This window comes from Chiloscyllium plagiosum, unplaced genomic scaffold (assembly GCF_037043375.1).
Source record: "Chiloscyllium plagiosum isolate Xiang-an unplaced genomic scaffold, Cpla_swu_hap1 HiC_scaffold_37, whole genome shotgun sequence".
In the NCBI taxonomy this organism is placed as follows: Eukaryota; Metazoa; Chordata; class Chondrichthyes; order Orectolobiformes; family Hemiscylliidae; genus Chiloscyllium; species Chiloscyllium plagiosum.
The window spans coordinates 3,639,484-3,657,722 of NW_028270175.1; the positions used below are offsets into that span (position 1 = coordinate 3,639,484).

Consider the following 18,239-nt stretch of genomic DNA (forward strand, 5'->3'; position numbering starts at 1 on the left):
CGCCGTCATTTCCGCCACCTCCAAATGGACCCCACCACCAAGGATATATTTCCCTCCCCTCCCCTATCAACGTTCCAAAAAGACTACTCCTCTGTGACTTCCTCGTCAGGTCCACACCCCCCACCAACCCAACCTCCACTCCCGGCACCTTCCCCTGCAACCGCAAGAAATGCAAAACTTGCGCCCACACCTCCCCCCTTACCTCCCTCCAAGGCCCCAAGGGATCCTTCCATATCCACCATAAATTCACCTGCACCTCCATACACATCATTTACTGCATTTGCTGCACCCGATGTGGCCTCCTCTATATTGGAGAGACAGGCCGCCTACTTGCGGAACGGTTCAGAGAACACCGCTGGGACACCCGGACCAACCAATCCAACCACCCCGTGCCTCAACACTTCAACTCCCCCTCCCACTCCACCAAGGACATGCAGGTCCTTGGACTCCTCCATCGCCAGACCATAGCAACACGACGGTTGGAGGAAGAGCACCTCATCTTCCGCCTAGGAACCCTCCAACCACAAGGGATGAACTCAGATTTCTCCAGTTTCCTCATTTCCCCGCCCCCCCACCTTGTCTCAGTCAAATCCCTCGAACTCAGCACCGCCTTCCTAACCTGCAATCTTCTTCCTGACCTCTCCGCCCCCACCTCACTCCGGCCTATCACCCTCACCTTGACCTCCTTCCACATATCGCATTTCCAACGCCATTCCCCCAAGTCCCTCCTCCCTACCTTTTATCTTAGCCTGCTGGACACACTTTCCTCATTCCTGAAGAAGGGCTTATGCCCGAAACGTCGATTCTCCTGTTCCTTGAATGCTGCCTGACGTGCTGCGCTTTTCCAGCAACACATTTTCAGCTCAGGTAAAGATGGTACCTTCTTTCCCAAAATGGCATACTTAAGGAGGATAGGATTTTCCAACAACGGTCATCATCAGATTCTTATTGAATTCAAATTCCACCATCTGCCGTGACAGGATTTGTACCCCATTCACCAGAACATTACACAGGTCACTGGATTAACAGCCCAGTGGTAATATCACTACTGGGGCATTCCTAACCTGCAATCTTTTTCCTGACCTCTCCGCCCATCAATGCCCCACTGTCATCTTCTAGCTTTAAAGAAAGAACTGGGATTTAGAACATAGAACATACACAGAACATAGAACATACACAGAATATTGAACAGTCCAGCACAGTACAGACCCTTCAGCCCTCAATGTTGTGCCAGGCTTTTATCCTACTCTAAGATCAGACTAACCTACATACCCTTCATTTTACTATCATCCATGTGCCTATCCAAGAGTCACTTCAGTGTCTCTAATGTATCTGACTCTACTACCACTGCTGACTGCATTCTACACACCCACCACTCTCTGTGTAAAGAACCTATCTCTGACATCTCCCTTAAACCTTCCTCCAATCACCTTAAAATTATAACCCCTTGTGATAGCTGTTTCTATCCTGGGAGAAAGTCTCTGGTTATCCACTCTATCTCTGCGTCTCATCATCTTGTACACCTTGATCAAGTCACTTCTCATCATTCTTCACTCCAATGAGAAAAGCCCAAGCTCCCTCAACCTTTTTTCATAAGACATGCCCTCAAGTCCAGGCAGCATCCTGGGAAATCTTCTCTGCATGTCCTCTAAAGCTTCCACATCCTTCCTAGAATGAGGAGAAAGTGAGATCTGCAGATGCTGGAGATCAAAGTTGAAACTTTATTGCTGGAACAGCACAGCAGGTCAGGCAGCATCCAGGGAACAGGAGATTCGACGTTTCGGGCACAGGCCCTTCTTCAGGAATGAGCAGAGAGTGTTCAGCAGGAGAAGATAAAAGGTAGGGAGGAGGGACTTGGAGGAGGGGCGTTGGAAATGTGATAGGTGGAAAGAGGTCAAGGTGAGGGTGATAGGTCGGAGTAGGATGGAGGCGGAGAGGTCAAGAAGAAGACTGCAGGTCAGGAAGGCGGTGCCGGGCTGGAGGGATTCGGCTGAGACAAGGTGGGGGGAGGGGGGATGAAGAAACTGGTGAAGTCCAAGTTCATCCCCTGTGGTTGGAGGGTTCCCCGTCGGAAGATAAGACGCTCCTCCTCCGACCGTCGCGTTGTTGTGGTTTGGCGGTGGATGAGTCCAATGACCTGCATATCCTCGGTGGATTGGGAGGGGGAGTTGAAATGCTGTGCTACAGGGTGGTTGGGTTGGTTCGTCCGGGTGGCCCAGAGGTGCTCTCTGAATCGCTCCGCAAGTAGGCGGCCTGTCTCCCCAATATAGAGGAGGCCACACCGGCTGCAGCGGATGCAGTAGATGATGTGGGTGGAGGTGCAGGTGAATCTGTGGCGGATATGGAAGTTTCCTTTGGGGCCTTGGAGAGAAGTGAGGGGGGAGGTGTGGGCGCAAGTGTTGCACCTCCTGCGGTTGCAAGGGAAGGTGCCGGGAGTGGAGGTTGGGTCGGTGGGGGGTGTGGATCTGACAAGGGAGTCGCGGAGGGAGTGGTCTCTACGGAAAGCTGATAGGGGAGGGGAGGGAAATATATCCTTGGTGCTGGGGTCTGTTTGGAGGTGGCGGAAGTGACGGCGGATGATGCGCTGTACATGGAGATTGGTGGGGTGGTAGGTGAGGATCAGTGGGGTTCTGTCCTGGTGGCGGTTGGAGGGGCGGGGCTCAAGGGCGGAGGAGCGGGAAGTGGAGGAGATGCGGTGGAGGGCACGTCGACCACGTCGGGGGGGAAATTGCGGTCCTTGAAGAAGGAGGCCATCTGTGTTGTACGTATTTTGAACTGGTCCTCCTGGGAGCAGATGCGGCGGAGACGAAGGAATTGGGAGAATGGGATGGCGTTTTTACAGGGGGCAGGATGGGAGGAGGTGTAGTCCAGGTAGCTGTGGGAGTCGGTTGGTTTATATATTTCCCTCCCCTCCCCTATCAGCTTTCCGTAGAGACCACTCCCTCCGCGACTCCCTTGTCAGATCCACACCCCCCACCGACCCAACCTCCACTCCCGGCACCTTCCCTTGCAACCGCAGGAGGTGCAACACTTGCGCCCACACCTCCCCCCTCACTTCTCTCCAAGGCCCCAAAGGAAACTTCCATATCCGCCACAGATTCACCTGCACCTCCACCCACATCATCTACTGCATCCGCTGCAGCCGGTGTGGCCTCCTCTATATTGGGGAGACAGGCCGCCTACTTGCGGAGCGATTCAGAGAGCACCTCTGGGCCACCCGGACGAACCAACCCAACCACCCTGTAGCAAGGCATTTCAACTCCCCCTCCCACTCCACCGAGGATATGCAGGTCATTGGACTCATCCACCGCCAAACCACAACAACGCGACGGTCGGAGGAGGAGCGTCTTATCTTCCGACTGGGAACCCTCCGACTTGGACTTCACCAGTTTCTTCATCCCCCCTCCCCCCACCTTGTCTCAGCCGAATCCCTCCAGCCCGGCACCGCCTTCCTGACCTGCAGTCTTCTTCTTGACCTCTCCGCCTCCATCCTACTCCGACCTATCACCCTCACCTTGACCTCTTTCCACCTATCACATTTCCAACGCCCCTCCTCCAAGTCCCTCCTCCCTACCTTTTATCTTCTCCTGCTGAACACTCTCTGCTCATTCCTGAAGAAGGGCCTGTGCCCGAAACGTCGAATCTCCTGTTCCCTGGATGCTGCCTGACCTGCTGTGCTGTTCCAGCAATAAAGTTTCAACTTCCTAGAATGAGGCAACCAGAACTGAATGCAATATTCCAAGTGTGGTCTAACTAGGACTCTATAGAACTGCAGCATAACCTCGTGGCTCTTAAACTCAATCCCCCTCTAATGAAGTCCAACACATCATATGCCTTCTTAACAACCCTATCAACTTGGATGGCAACTTTGAGGAATATATGGATGTGGACTCCTAGATCCCTCTGTTCCTCCACACTGCCAAGAATCCTGCCTTTAATCCTGTACTCTTCATCAAATTTGACCTTCCAAAATGAATCACTTCACACTTTTCCAGGTTGAACTCCATATGCCATTTATCAGCCCAGTTCTACATCCTGTCAATGTCCTGTTGCAACCTCCTCACTATCCACTACTCCACCAACCTTCATGTCATCGGCAAACTTACTAACCCACCTGCCCACTTCCTCATCTAAGTCATTTACAAAACTCACAAAGAGCAGAGGTCCCAGAACCGATCCATGAGGAACACCACTGATCATCAAGCTCCAGGCTGAATTATCTCCATCTATCACCACCTTCTGCATTCTATGGGCCAGCCAATTCTGTATCCAGACAGACAGATTTCCCTGTATCCCATGCCTCCTTATTTTCTGAATGAGCCTACCATGGGGAACCTTAACAAATGCCTTGCTAAAATTCACTTACATCACATCTACTGTACTACCTTCATCAATATGCTTTGTCACATCCTCAAAGAATTCAATAAAGTTTGTGAGGCATGACCTGTCCCTCACAAAGCCATATTGACTATCTCTAATCAAACTATAGCTTTCAAGTAATCATAAATCCTGTTTCTCAGAATCGTCTCCAATAATTTGCCCATCACAAACATAAGACTGACTGGTCTTTAATTCCCAGGATTATTCCCTATTCCCTTTCTCAAATAAGAGAATAACATTTGCCACTCTCCAATCATCTGGCAGCACACCAGTAGACAACGAGAGCAAAAAGATCATTGCCAAAGATACAGTAATCTCTTCCCTTGCTTCCTGTAGTAACCTAGACTATATCCCACCTGGCCCAGGGGGGATATCTATCCTTATGTTTTTCAAAATTTTCAGCACATCCTCCTTCTTAACATCAACCTGTCCCAGCATATCAGTCTGTTTCACGCTGTCCTTACAAATGACAAGCTCCCTCGCAGTAGTGATTACTGAAGCAAGCATTCATTAAGGACCTCCCCTACCTCCTCCGACTCCAGGTGCAAGTTCCCTCCACTATCCCTGATCAGCCCTACCCTCACTCTGACCATCCTCTTGTTCGTCACATAAGTGTAGAACGCCTTAGGGTTTTCCTTAATCCTACCGGCTAAAGCTTTCTCATGCCCCCTTCTAGCTCTCCTAAGTCCATTCTTCAGTTCTTTCCTGGCTACCTTGGAACCCTCTAGAGCCCTGCCTGATCCTTGCCTCCTCAACCTTAAGTAAGCTTCCTTCTTCCTCTTGAAGTCACAATGTGGTATTGTTAGTGAACTATTAACGGTGAAGGCCCACTTAATATTTACAATTGGTGCAGCTTTACCAGTGAAGGTAGAATATAAGTCAGTTTGGACAGGGCTCTGAAGGCTCAGTGGTTGTGTCCCTGCCTCTGAGCCAGGGGTTCAAGTCCCTCAAGCTTGAGAAGTGTGACATAAAAGTTGATTAAAATAACTATAATCAGCTCTGTGTGAGAATGCTTACAGCCTTCACTGCACTGATTCAACTTTTTTACAACACAGTCGCTGTTGGGTCTGACCCAAAAACCAGAATATTAAAAACATAGAACAGCTTGATAAACATGTGTGGAGAGACAAGATTGGATTAACGCAGAATTCTGACTGGGAAGAAATTAGCCTCATAGTTTTGATCAGAAATTACCCAGCATCAATATCAACTGCCCAGTGAAAAGTTCCAACTTCACAATCCTTACATTGCAAAATAACTCAAGTTTCAGAGGATTCAACCAAAAACCTTCACTTAAATGACACGGGACTAGAGCTTGGTCAAAGAGATCATTTTCAAGCAGCATCTAAGAGCAGGCACGATTCCAGAGCAAAACCAGAGGAAACCCAGCTGTTCTGGCTGGATCTGTGGAGAGAGAAAGAGAGAAAGGCAGAGTTAATGCTTTGGTCCAGTGACTCTCCTCTCCACAGATGCTGTCAGACCTGCCGAGTTTCTCCAGCATTTTCTGTTTATGTTTCAGATCTTCGCCATCTTTGCTTTATTTAAGATTGCAAAGTTTTGGACCTAGAGAGATAGAGCCATCGCTTTCACTTTCAGGGCAAAGTGAAGTATCCCACAGGCCGGAGTTAGAAGAATACAAAAATCTGAATGATCGGTTATGGGAAAATAGGATATTTTTAATTCACTTGTGGAACATGGGTGTCAGTGGTTGGGCCAGGATAAATTGCCTGTCCCTAATTGCTGTTGAGAAGGTGGTGGTGCACGGTGGCACAGTGGTTAGCATTGCTGCCTTTCAGCGCCAGAGACCCGCCTCAGGCGACTGACTGTGTGGAGTTTGCACGTTCTCCCCGTGTCTGTGTGGGTTTCCTCCGGGTGCTCCGGTTTCCTCCCACAGTCCAAAGATGTGCAGGGTGAGGTGAATTGGCCATACTAAATTGCCCGTAGTGTTAGGTAAGGGGTAAATGTAGGGGTATGGGTGGGTTTCGCTTCGGCGGGTCGGTGTGGACTTGTTGGGCCGAAGGCCCTGTTTCCACACTGTAATCTAATCTAATCTAATATTGGAAGATAGAAGCTTGATAACAATGCAGACATGATGGGCGGAGGGGTCTTTTCAATTCGGTAAAAATCCTGTGACTAAATGATTGTGGAGTTGAAGGAGGGTCAGGGCAGACATGAGACAGGAATGAGCCTAATGAATAGGAGGGCGAGAACTTTCAAACGGAGAGATTAGGAGGTAGGAGATGGCGAATAAATAATTAATTTTTAAAATAGAGTAGGGCTGTAGATTAAAGGTACATAATCCTGCTCTCTCATTAGTGAGAGACAAATGGTGGTGATTTAGCTATTTTCTGATCAGCCTGCATACCTCTGAAGCAAATGGGATTTGAACCTAGGTCTCCTGGATCCCAGAAAAACACAGACAGAGCTAACCTGAGGGTCACTACATCTTCGAAAAGTCCAAAGTCACACACCATCAGGTTATAGTCTAACAGGTTTATTTGAAATCACAAGTTTGCAGGGCGCTGCTCCTTCATCTGGTGAAATGATGGGGCTTCGCTTGACTGGCGGCGCCTCACTGTGAAAGCTTGTAATTTCAAATAAACCTCTTGGCCTATAACCTGGCGCAGTGGGACCGCTGATTTTGTCCAACCCGGTCCCAACACTGGCAGCTTCACATCAGGGAAGAGTCTAACACGGTAATCCCTTCATAGTGGAGAAATTAAACCCATGTTATTGCTATCCCTCTGCAACACAAACCAACCAACTGAGCTAACTGACCCTACATTAACCCTGTTCTAAATGCTGCATTGGAAACTGGGGAATAGGTTGGGGGCCGGGGAAGGAAAGCGCCTTGCTCATTTTTCAAGAGGGTGGGTGAAAGCTGCGGAGGAAGGGGTTGTTCGGAAGAAGACTCGAAACATTGACTTAGCTTTCAGATGCTGCTGGGGCTTTCTCCTGTGAATTCAGTCCGAGGAATGAGCTGCGCCTGTATGGGCGGTATTACGGTAGAGTGACAGTGCGCATGTGGGGAAGGTGGTGCGGAGCCAGCCTGCTCGGTACCGGCCTAACGGGACGGCAGCGCTCGGGCTCCGCTTTAACGAACAGATGCGCCGGCCCGGAGTAGGCGGCGCCGCTTTAAAGGAGTCGGCGTTGATCGGGCGGAGCCGCTGGCGCAAGCGCGTAGCTGCCAATGGAATAGATACATTGTAACCGTGTAAGTTTCAGTAAGTAACAACTTGGGAGTTCCCGCATCTCTATTGGTCACCAAATGTATCCAACAATGTCAGTGACAACTATTACTTACATTGGGTTTAGACTGGGTGCTTTGGAGTTATATGGACGTGTGTGTATGTTCCGTCTTTTATTTCAAAATATATATTCCCCCCATTCTCTATCTTTCTTATTAACAGGCAATATCATTGTGGACTTTTCTTTCAAATGAGTTCCTGAAAAAAGCCAACGATGGACTGCACCCAGGAAATGTCTTTCGGGCCAGAGCCCCTGGATACGGAGCAAGAGCTGGGCTGTTGCTGTTCCTGCTGTGAGGAGTTCTCTGGGGACTCCCAGCTCCGAGGGAGAGCCAAGTCCAGGAGTCTGTCTTCATCCCCGGCCCTGGTCGGCAGTGGGAAGGTGTACAGGTAACTAACAGGCCGGGAGACCGGGGGAGGGAGGAGGAGGAAACCTGTCCCAGCTCCCTTCACCTGGGAGCCTTAATGCCAGGATTTAATGTAGTTTTGGCTGGTACCTCACCAAACATTAGTATAATTGGTGTGCAATTCAGGAACTCACCATTCAACATTTGTAACATTCTTAGGACGATTATTTGAACGTCTAAAAATTATTAGAAAGTAATGGATTATTTTAAGTGAATTTGTTTAAATTTCCAGTTCCTGGTATATCTGTTTAAATCTGAGAGGTCTGTAGTTTTTGTCTGGGGTCTGCAATGTAATGTCACCAAAGGTTCCATTGTCATTCAAAAGAAGTACACTAAAGTCTACCTCCCCACAGACTGCAGAGGACAGGTGAAAGTCTCAAAGATGTAGTAGAGTCCCTCGGGTGACTGACTGTGTGGAGTTTGCACATTCTCCCCGTGTCTGTGTGGGTTTCCTCCGGGTGCTCCGGTTTCCTCCCACTGTCCAAAGCTGTGCTGGTTAGGGCAAATTGCCCATAGTGTTGAGGGATGTGTAGGCTAGGTGGATCAATCATGGGAAGGGTAGGGAGTGAATCTGGGTGGGATGCTCTTTGGAAGGTCGGTGTGGTCTCGATGGGCCGCATGACCTGTTTCCAAACTGTAGGAATTCAGTGAATGAAGGGGATCTTGCAAGCTTGAATCTTCCAGCACAGATCAGGCCATGTGGTCCATTGAAGTTTCTTGATGTCTTTCTCTGAGTCACCTTGACCACATAATGAGAGAGATAATTGGTTTGTTCTCAGTAAATAAATATTCATTGTTTCTGGATTGAATTTCATATTTGAAGGCTGGGCTTGAAGAGTTGCAAGTGATGGTGGTGACATCAATGTGTTTTGTTTGACCAGCCCTCTAGACATTGCAGTTACGCCCTGACAAGTGAACAATAACCTAATGGTTTGAAAGTCTATGTTCAAGATCTTTTGCAAATAGTGTTAACATTTGAGTGGGTGGTACCTGCTACATTTTCTCTCTTTCTGTTTGTTTTCCCTCCAGTTCATCCTTGATGAGCCGTATTGCTGAGAGACAGTAATAATTTAAACAGAATGGCAAAGGTTGACTGCTTTGAAGTTGTCCAAACCCACCCTCCTTTAGTAGAGTGATAGAGAAAACCACAACATTCAGGAATGTACTGAAGGTTACAGAGTAATTTCACCAGCACTGTGAACAAAAGTAGAGATTCCAATACAACTTCATGAAGTTACCTAAATATTATTTATTAAAGCAGCTGTTTTGCTCAAAATTATTCAGAATTCATTCTGAAATTTCTCATTGCAGCTGTACTATAACCAATCGATATTTAATATGCAATTTGTACATTTGTAATTTCACATTCTGAGCCATTTCTTTTCCCGTAGAGTAGACTCATAGTCATACAGCACAGAAACAAACACTTGGCTCCAACTCGTCCATGCCCCCAACCATGTTCTCAAACTAAACTCCCATTTTTTTCCATATTTGGCCTTTATCCCTCTAAACCTTTCCTATTCATGTACCTGTCCAAATGTCTTTTAAATGTTATAACTATATCTGCATTTACCACTTCCTCTGGCAGTTCGTTACATATATGAACCAGCAAAGGTTGTCCCTCAGGTCCCTTTTAAATCTTTTGCCTCCCACATTAAAATTATGCCCTTTAGTTTTGAATTCCCAACCCTAGGCAAAAGACTTTTGCTTTTCACCTTATCTATGCCCCTCAGGATTTTATAAGCCTCTATAAACCTCAACCTCCTATTTTTCTTGAAAATCCTTCGTGTTTTGGCTCAACATTTGCCTAGGTCCATTTGGTCTTTAGACTTAGAACATAGAACATAGAAGAATACAGCGCAGTACAGGCCCTTCGGCCCTCGATGTTGCGCCGATCCAAGCCCACCTAATCTACATTAGCCCACTATCCTCCATATGCCTATCCAATGCCCGCTTAAATGCCCATAATGAGGGAGAGTCCACCACTGCTACTGGCAGGGCATTCCATGAACTCTCAACTCGCTGAGTAAAGAACCTACCCCTAACATCTGTCCTATACCTACCCCCCCTTAATTTAAAGCTATGCCCCCTTGTAATAGCTGACTCCATACGTGGAAAAAGGTTCTCACTGTCGACCCTATCTAAACCCCTAATCATCTTATACACTTGTGAAGAGAGAAGTAAAAGCAAAAAGCTGGAGAAACTCAGCAAGTCTGGCAGCGTCAGCAGGTGGACAAACGGTGTTGCTGTTTTGAGTTTTTCAGTTCTGTAGAAGAGTCATAACAGACTCAAAATGTTAACTCTGTTTTGGTCTTCACAGATGCTGCCAGACTTGCTGAGTTTCTCCATCAATTTCAGATCACCAGCATCCCCAGGATGTTGCTTTTATTCGTGTACATCTAGCACTTGGTTCTGGTTAGTGTTTCACAAAGACGAATTTGAGTATCATTTGTGACTGTTATGCAGATAGATGAAGCAGTGTTTTGCTCTGAGCTGTTTCCTATCAATGGCAAGGATGTGAACGATTGATTAACTTGTGTTTCTGGTCAAGTTGCTTGACGGAGAATCACTGGCAGGAGCCCTGATAATGTGAGCTGAATTTTTGATCATGTCTTGAGATGTTTGAGAATGTGAGGACTGCATTCCTGATGAAGGGCTTATACCCAAAATGCCGATTCTCCTGCTCCTCAGATGCTGACTGACCTGCTGTGCTTTTCCAGCACCACACTCTCGACTCTGATCTCCAGCATCTGCTGTCCTCCCTTTCTACTACTCCCAGTGTTTGGGAATGGTGAGACAGGCTTTAACACCCCATCAGAAGAATGTACAGCACTGAACAGGAGGTAGTGCCACTTCTCTAACAGCTCTCAGCTGGACAGTCTCGCTGGTCTCAAAATGGGAAACATGGGTCCCTTGAAACAGGGATCATTGATTATAGAGATGCAGAAAAAGTCTTTGGAATGGTGATCAGAGATCTTGCATCTCCATTGGAGGCTCATAGTTAATGGAATTCAGCGTAGGATAATTGTTTAAATTCTTTAAGTCAGTATAAATGTTCCAGGGCCCTGGGTGGTTTTTTAAAAGTTTTCAGCTTACGACAATCGATTATTGCAATAGTAAAACTATTGAACATTCAGGAAGAGCTTTTTTTTATTTAGATATTTTTAGAAATTTAACATTTTTACAAGTTTACAAAAATAAACAAAACTCTCAAGTACAAACATTGATATCAATTAAATCTTAAATAAATAATAACCAAAATTTAACAAGGAAGAGCTTTCTTTGAGGAGAAAGTTCTTCATGGAGCGAGTGGGGAGCCTGCGGTGTGTGGACCTGACGAGGGAGTCACGGAGGGAGTGGTCTTTTCGGAGACAATGAAAGCCTGTGAAGATTTTAACACCATTGCTGGGCGCAAAGGGGAAAGGATTAGGTATTGAGACTATAGGAGAGGATATAAGGCTGAAGGAAATGGCAATGGTTTGGTTATGGCCTTAAAAGTGCTCATGCTGCTTTTGGAGAATGGGCGTCGTTGTAAGTCAGTGAGCTGTGATGTAGAGGTGCTGGTGTTGGACTGTGGTGGACAAAGTCAGAAGTCGCACTACATCAGGTTCTAGTTCAACAGGTTTATTTGAAATTTCCAGCTTTCGGAGCGCTGCTCCTTCAGCTGTAGGTACTATAACCTGGTGACGTGTACCCTCACTAAGGTCAAAGCGGGTGAGTGAATGTGACTTCACGCTGGAATGGGAACAGGCAGCCTGATATTTCAGGCTCATTGGAATTTGTGGAGTAGGCCAAGGATGTAGCAATTGAAAAGCATGTCTGGGGAATCTGTGTCACAGTGTGGTTTTATTGACAGGCAGAGCTGATTGTGAAGATGGATGCAGTGGTGGTGTTTGTAATTTGGCTGATGGCTGAACGTATAAGCTTTTAAATCCTCTGGTTTAACATGCACAAGAGAGTGGAGAGTATAATGCCAGTGGTATGGGGTGAGAAGTGGGAGGAGCTGAACCAGGTGCAGATACACATACTGTTGAGGAAGAGGAAGTTATGCCCCAGGTCATCAATTTCAGACAAATGAGAACTAACCTCTAGACACCATTCTCAGAAAGCAAAGTAATGACTGTGTGCTGTGGGAAAAAAAAAATCAAATTGAGATTTGACAACTGTCAGCAACCATTAAACCTCTCTGTTCAAAGCATACACCTAGAATTGTTTAGAAGCTCCCTAGTGTTATAATTTAACAAGAAAAGGAGGCAAGAGAGTAATGGAAAATTAAACATATGTATGCTAATAACATTTGATTAAAATTGAAGTTAATGCTTCTATTTTAATGGAAACAAAAACTTAGAGTTGTAGGATTTAAACTAATGGGTTCGTTTTTATGAATTCTTTGCAGCATGTATTAAATCACTGACCTCTCTGCTCCAGTTTGGGGATTGTATTGTCCCTGATTGGCATCAAAGTCTGTGCTCTCGCTGTGAAAGACAGGTGGCGTGTTAGCAGTGTTGCTGTAATTGCTGGACACAAACCTTCTCTTTTTCCGTCCGTGAGCTCAGCATTTTACACAGTCTGCTATTTACGCTAGTTGACCCTGTACAAAAGTAGTTGGGTAAATAAGCCTTTTGTAAACTGAATTTTCTCTCAAATTAGACCTCTTGAGTTAAACTGGCTCCAGTTTTTGCTAATAAATTAAAAATGAAAGAATTAGAATTTGGATTTCTGCAACAGTACAATCATTGAACAGAAATCTCCTTTGCATTGCAGCAGGAAATGATTGCTATATCAAAGGAATGAAGGGAGACAGGTTTTAGTGTGCAGATTTCTGCTGACTGAGTACTCGGGTGGGCTTTCTCTCTCTCTTTAGTACATTGTTTTCTTTCAGCTTTCTACAGATGCACCCAGGCATTCAAGCAACAAATCCTTATTTCTTTTAAACTATATTTTCTTTGTAGCTTATCTGATATAGTTGAGACAGTGAAGAAAGACAGGGCTGATATAATTGAAACTTGTTAAAGAATGGAGAGAAACAGCCTCTGACTGTTGAAATTAGCCAGAGGGTTTCAGGAATGTTGGTAATTATGAATTTCCCAATATTTGAGTTCACTTTTTTTTTGCTGATTCCTATCTTGCAATGTTCAGCTGAGTGTCAAAGCAGCAAAAATTGAGGAAGCTTTTGGGTGGAACTTCTGCAATCTTGAACTTTTATTTTGCTAGTTACTTTGTGTTCATTTTCTTTTAATTACATCCCTGGGAAATAGTGAAGAAGTTAGGAAGGTCAATGGAATTTCTTTGGGAAATATCTCCCCAGGAATGTAAAGATAAATTCATCGTAATCTTGCCCAATGATAGGGCTGCTTTCCCGTTAGAGAGAGACAGCTGGTGGTGGTTTAACCGGGGGGTCACCATGCCTGAAGCGAGGGGAGAGGTTGAGAAGGAGAGTCCTTCAGGGTCACCTCAGCTGCTGTGGGAATTGAACCCATGCTGTTGACATCATTCTGAATTACACCACCCATCCAGCCAACTGAGCTGACCAATCCAAGACCTGTACACTGCCTTTTGTGGGCCCTTCTGGTACAAGGTGATGGTAGTGATCTTCCCTCGAATTGGGAAACCAGGGTTTAAATCCTAGAGGTGTGTAATAACATCTCTGAGCAGGTTGATTAGACAATATCTTTACACTGCCTTAGAGTTTTTACAGTAACTCAACCAGATGTCAGTTATAGGTCATACAAGATAGTTTAACTCAATGGCAGCAATTTCAACCTTATCTCAGAATATTTCTAACGGAAAATAAATCTGGTTTGAAATACCTATTTAATCTTTCACAATTAGCATTGCATTTGGTCTTTCAAAACTCCTTTTGTAGTTTCACACTGAAAAGGCTATTTTGGTGTTTCCTGCAGTGGGTATCTGTTTTCGTAATTGGGAACAAGTTTAGCACAATCTTGGCACTGATTACACAACGAGCTTACTGTCTGGTCGTGTGTCATTCATTGACAGCTGGGGATATTGAATGCTTTTCCCATCTCTCTCTCATATCCCATTCCTGGCAGTAAGTATCAGCCATGTATTGCCCCCTGGTTTGTTTCAGAGCCAAGCCCAATCTTGACCTTTATTGGACACCACTCCTTTCCTCTGAATGAGGTTGATAAATGGAGGCACGTGGTAAGCTGAGTTTATTCCACCACCACCAAAGCACCACCTCCCTCACTGGCAGGATCACCGTGTGAAGTCATCTGTTGCTAGTCTGGGTCAGAGAGAACAGTTAAAAACAAACCTGTAGTTACTGTTAGTCAGTTTTGATTTGGCTGTAATTGCAGTGTCTTTCCATATTTGTATGAAACAAATGTGGAGTGACTCTCACTGTGACTCGTATTGAAATGCCTCACATTCTACAATGAGTCAGGATCACTTTAACACTTTGTGACTCTCTCACACTTCCTGATCTCTGCAGTATCACTGTTATATACTGTAGTGCTTTCTAGAAAAGGTAGACTTCCTTACAGGAAGGGGGCATTGTCCAAAATCATCCTTAGGCATTTTCTGACCTTGGCGTAGTAGCTGGGGAAACCTGGGAGCAGACACTCCCTCTCTTGGAAAATCCAAAAATCAGAGGTTGACCTTTGAGAAGTTAAGTGAATCGGAGTCAGTTGCATCCTGATCATTTTGAAACACTGACTCGTTTAATTAACCAAGCAATGTTAATGAAATCTGAAAATGCTGAAGAAACTCAGCAGGTCTGGTAGCCTGTGTGAAGGGAAATGGAATTAATATTTGGGGTTGTTCTGATGTGTGGTCCTGAAACATTTAACTCCATTCCCCTCTTCACAGCTGCTACCAGACCTGAGTATTTTCAGTTTTCATTTCAGATTTTCAGTACTTGCAGTATCTTGTTTTTGTTCCAGTCATAGAGTTGTGTGCAACACGGAATTAAACCCTTCATCCAACTAGTCTATGCCAACCAGGTATCCTAAATTAATCTCATCCCATTTACCAGCACTTGGCCCATATCCCTCCAAACCCTTCCTATTCATATACCCATCCAGATGCATTTTCAATGTTGTAATTGTACCAGCCTCCACCACTTCCACTGGCAGCTCATTCCATACACGCACCACCCTCTGTGAAAAAGTTGCCCCTTAGGTCCCTCTTTATATCTTTCCCCTCCCACCTATGCCCTCGTGCTTGGGGGTGTCCCAAACTAACCTATGGGAAAAGACCTTGGTTATTTAGCATTCAGTCAGTGCTGATGTGCATCTCCGTCCTCTAGCTCCTCCTTTCTCACAATACAAGATGGAGCTTGTGAAATGTTTGACTAAAGATTTTGGCACTGCCGTGTGTATGGTCAGTCTGCCAAAGATAAGCAAAGTTGATCCCTGCCTCCCCTTGAAATGAACTTGTTCTGTTTTGTTGTGGGTCAAATCCCGCAGGGGCAGCACAGCAGCTCAGTGGTCAGCACTACTGCCAGGGGCCCAGGTTCGATTCCAGCCTCCAGCCTCTGTGTGGAGTCTACACATTCTCCCCATGTCTGTATAGTTTTTTTGCAGGTACTCCAGTTTCTTCCCACAGTCCAGAGATGTGCAGGTTAGGGGTGTTGGCCATGCTAAATTGCTCATATTGTCCAGAGATGTGTGGGCTCAGTGGATTGCCATGGAAAATACAGGGTTACACAGGGATGCTCTCTGGAGAGGCAATGTGGCTGAATGGCCTGTTTTCACTCACAATAGCGGATTTCATCAAATAATGGAATGGCTGCAGTGTGAATCGATGGATTGAAAATGTAAAGCAGTTTTCTAGTTTCAACAACTGATATCTATATTTTAAAAAAAACTAGATATTTACCTGAAACATCCAAACTAATGGTGGTTTTGGTAAAAGTAATTAACAGTCTATTCACAAATCTTTTCTGACGTGCACAACACATTGAGCGGATCCTGTCTGTTAAAATGAAAGTTGAGCTACCAAAGTGTAATTGCTTGGATTTAATTTGAAAACCAAACATTGACCCCCATTTAGTTGAAGATTAACAAGTTGTCTTCAATCATTCACATCAAAAAAACCTGCTGATGCCAATAGAAATGCTTCCCTTTTTTTTTTTGAAGACTCTCAATCAGCAATTTATGATTTTATGATTGTTTTTGGTGCAGTTGAAGTCGGGAGATCAATGAAATGAATCCAGTCACTAGCTCGTTTGTTCACTGTACTGATTAAATAGCTCCAAATGCTGGTCAGGTCAAACAGCGTCTACAGAGAGGGGAACAGTACCTGGGCTAAAGGTCAATAATTTCTTGTAAGGATTGGGTAAAGTTGGAAATATATTAGTTTACAGTAATTGCAGAGAAAAGGGAAGGGGCCAGATGGGTGGAGGCTAGTTTAACAGATGTTTGAGATGAACCAGTTCCTTAAATTTCAACATAGGAGGAAGAAAAAATGCATACCAGAGTTAGAGACAGTTTCATAGCTACTGCTTCTGAACTTGAGGTTAAACCCACATCATGAGCCCAACTCTCCTCTTCCTTCAGCTGAGGTTAGGGTTATGTTTTAGAAACTGGGCATTCGCAAAACTGAAAATTGTCTTGATGCTAGAAATCTGTCTGGTGTTTTCTGGGGTACCAGGAATGTACTGGATTTTGGAGGAATTCTGAATAGGAGATCATTCAGTCCATTGAGTCGTCAGCTCATTGAAAGAAGTATCCAAATGATCCTTCTGTTTTCATTCCAGAGATGTTACTCGTTTCTCCTTTTCAGTAGGTTGGAAGTATAGTTGTCTGTAGCTTTTTGTTTTTTCTCATGGGATAATACTGATAAGGTCCACAATTGTTGCTTGTCCCTAATTGCCCTTGAACTGAGTGCCTTATCTGGCCATTTTGGAGGGTAGTTGATGCACTGCTGTTCGATGCTGGGCAGGCTAGGTTTGGATGGTATACCAATACACCAAGTGTGCGCTTAGACACGTGGTTGTAAAATCGGAATGCTATGTCCAGGAGCAGAGTATCAGGAGATCAGATGAAGAATCGTAAATGCAACAACTCAGAAATAAAATCCTGCAAATCGACTTTATTGTGAAAGGATGGTGACAGTTTATGATGTTTGGGATAATATACTTCATTATGAATGAATAACGAGGCCTGGGCTGAGAACCATTAAAAATTTGTTACGGATGATGAAAAAGGGATTGCTGAACATGACTATACCAGGACCCTGTGGTTATGTGCTAATTATTAAAGATCACTTCACTTTACAGTATTGATAACCAAAAGAACTGCGGATGCTGTAAATCAGAGACAAAAATAGAAATTGCTAGAAAATCTCAGCAGGTCTGGCAGCATCTGTGGAGAGAAATCAGTTAACAGTTTGAATACAGTGACCCTTCCTCAAAACTGATTTCTCTCCACAAATGCTGCCAGACCTGCTGAGATTTTCCAGTCATTTCTGGTTTTTGTCTCTTTATAATATTGATATCTTGATGACTCAGCAAGCAGAATACTCGAGATTTTCCCTCCCTCTCGAATTGTTCTGACCTCCTGTGAGACACTGGCTGAATCAGAGTTCCTGGCTTCCCACTGCTTTAAAAGGTGGTATCTCCAGGGTTGAATGGCCATCTTTCATTCCAAGCCCAAGACTTGATGTCATGGATTTTTGTTTTGATGGAGCCTCTGTTGGACTGGAGTGATGAAGGGCTTTTGCCCGAAACGTCAATTCTCCTGCTTCTCGGATGCTCCCTGACTTGTGCTTTTCCAGCACCACACTCTTGACGCTGACCTCCAGCATCTGCAGTCTTCACTTTCACAAAGTTTTTGGGTTAGAGCAAGAACTGTGCTTCATAAGAGTAACAACTGAAGCAGTAGGAAGGTGAGCTGAGTTGGATGAAGGCTTCAAGAGGAGCCTTTTCTCCTTTTGCATCGAGCTGACAGTGTGTGTAAAGTTGTACCCTGTGTCCACTGTGCCTGTGATTGACGTTAGACAGGTGGATGTGCTTTCACACTTTCTAAAGGTGCTACAGGTAAGTTATTTCTTGTCAAAATATTTGGCAGCTCTGTGTTCTCGAAGGCAGTTTGTCAAATCCCTTACTTGGAATGTGTTTACCTTCCCAGTGGTAAGCATATGGTGGGTTCTTAGTAACTGGGCACTGATTGGATTAAATATTTGTTTCCTTGTTAGTCACATGGCCATGAGCTCAACCTTCCCTTGGAGCTGGAAGCAG

The 18,239-nt window shown here is 45.2% G+C and overlaps 1 protein-coding gene across 3 annotated transcripts in view; it reads left to right on the top strand.

Moving 5' to 3' along the window:
• Positions 1–7,422: 7,422 nt before the first annotated feature.
• LOC122540462 (NAD kinase-like) overlaps positions 7,423–18,239 on the top strand; it is a 103,867-nt gene continuing 93,050 nt past the window's right edge. The window contains exons 1-2 of one of the 3 annotated variants that reach the window (XM_087980222.1): positions 7,423–7,604; positions 7,791–8,018. In XM_087980222.1, coding sequence (XP_087836348.1) covers positions 7,843–8,018 — 176 coding nt within the window. In that variant the 5' untranslated portion in view covers positions 7,423–7,604; positions 7,791–7,842. The remainder of the gene's footprint in view (positions 7,605–7,790; positions 8,019–18,239) is intronic. The other 2 variants (XM_087980221.1, XM_043676301.2) reach the window with 2 other exon arrangements.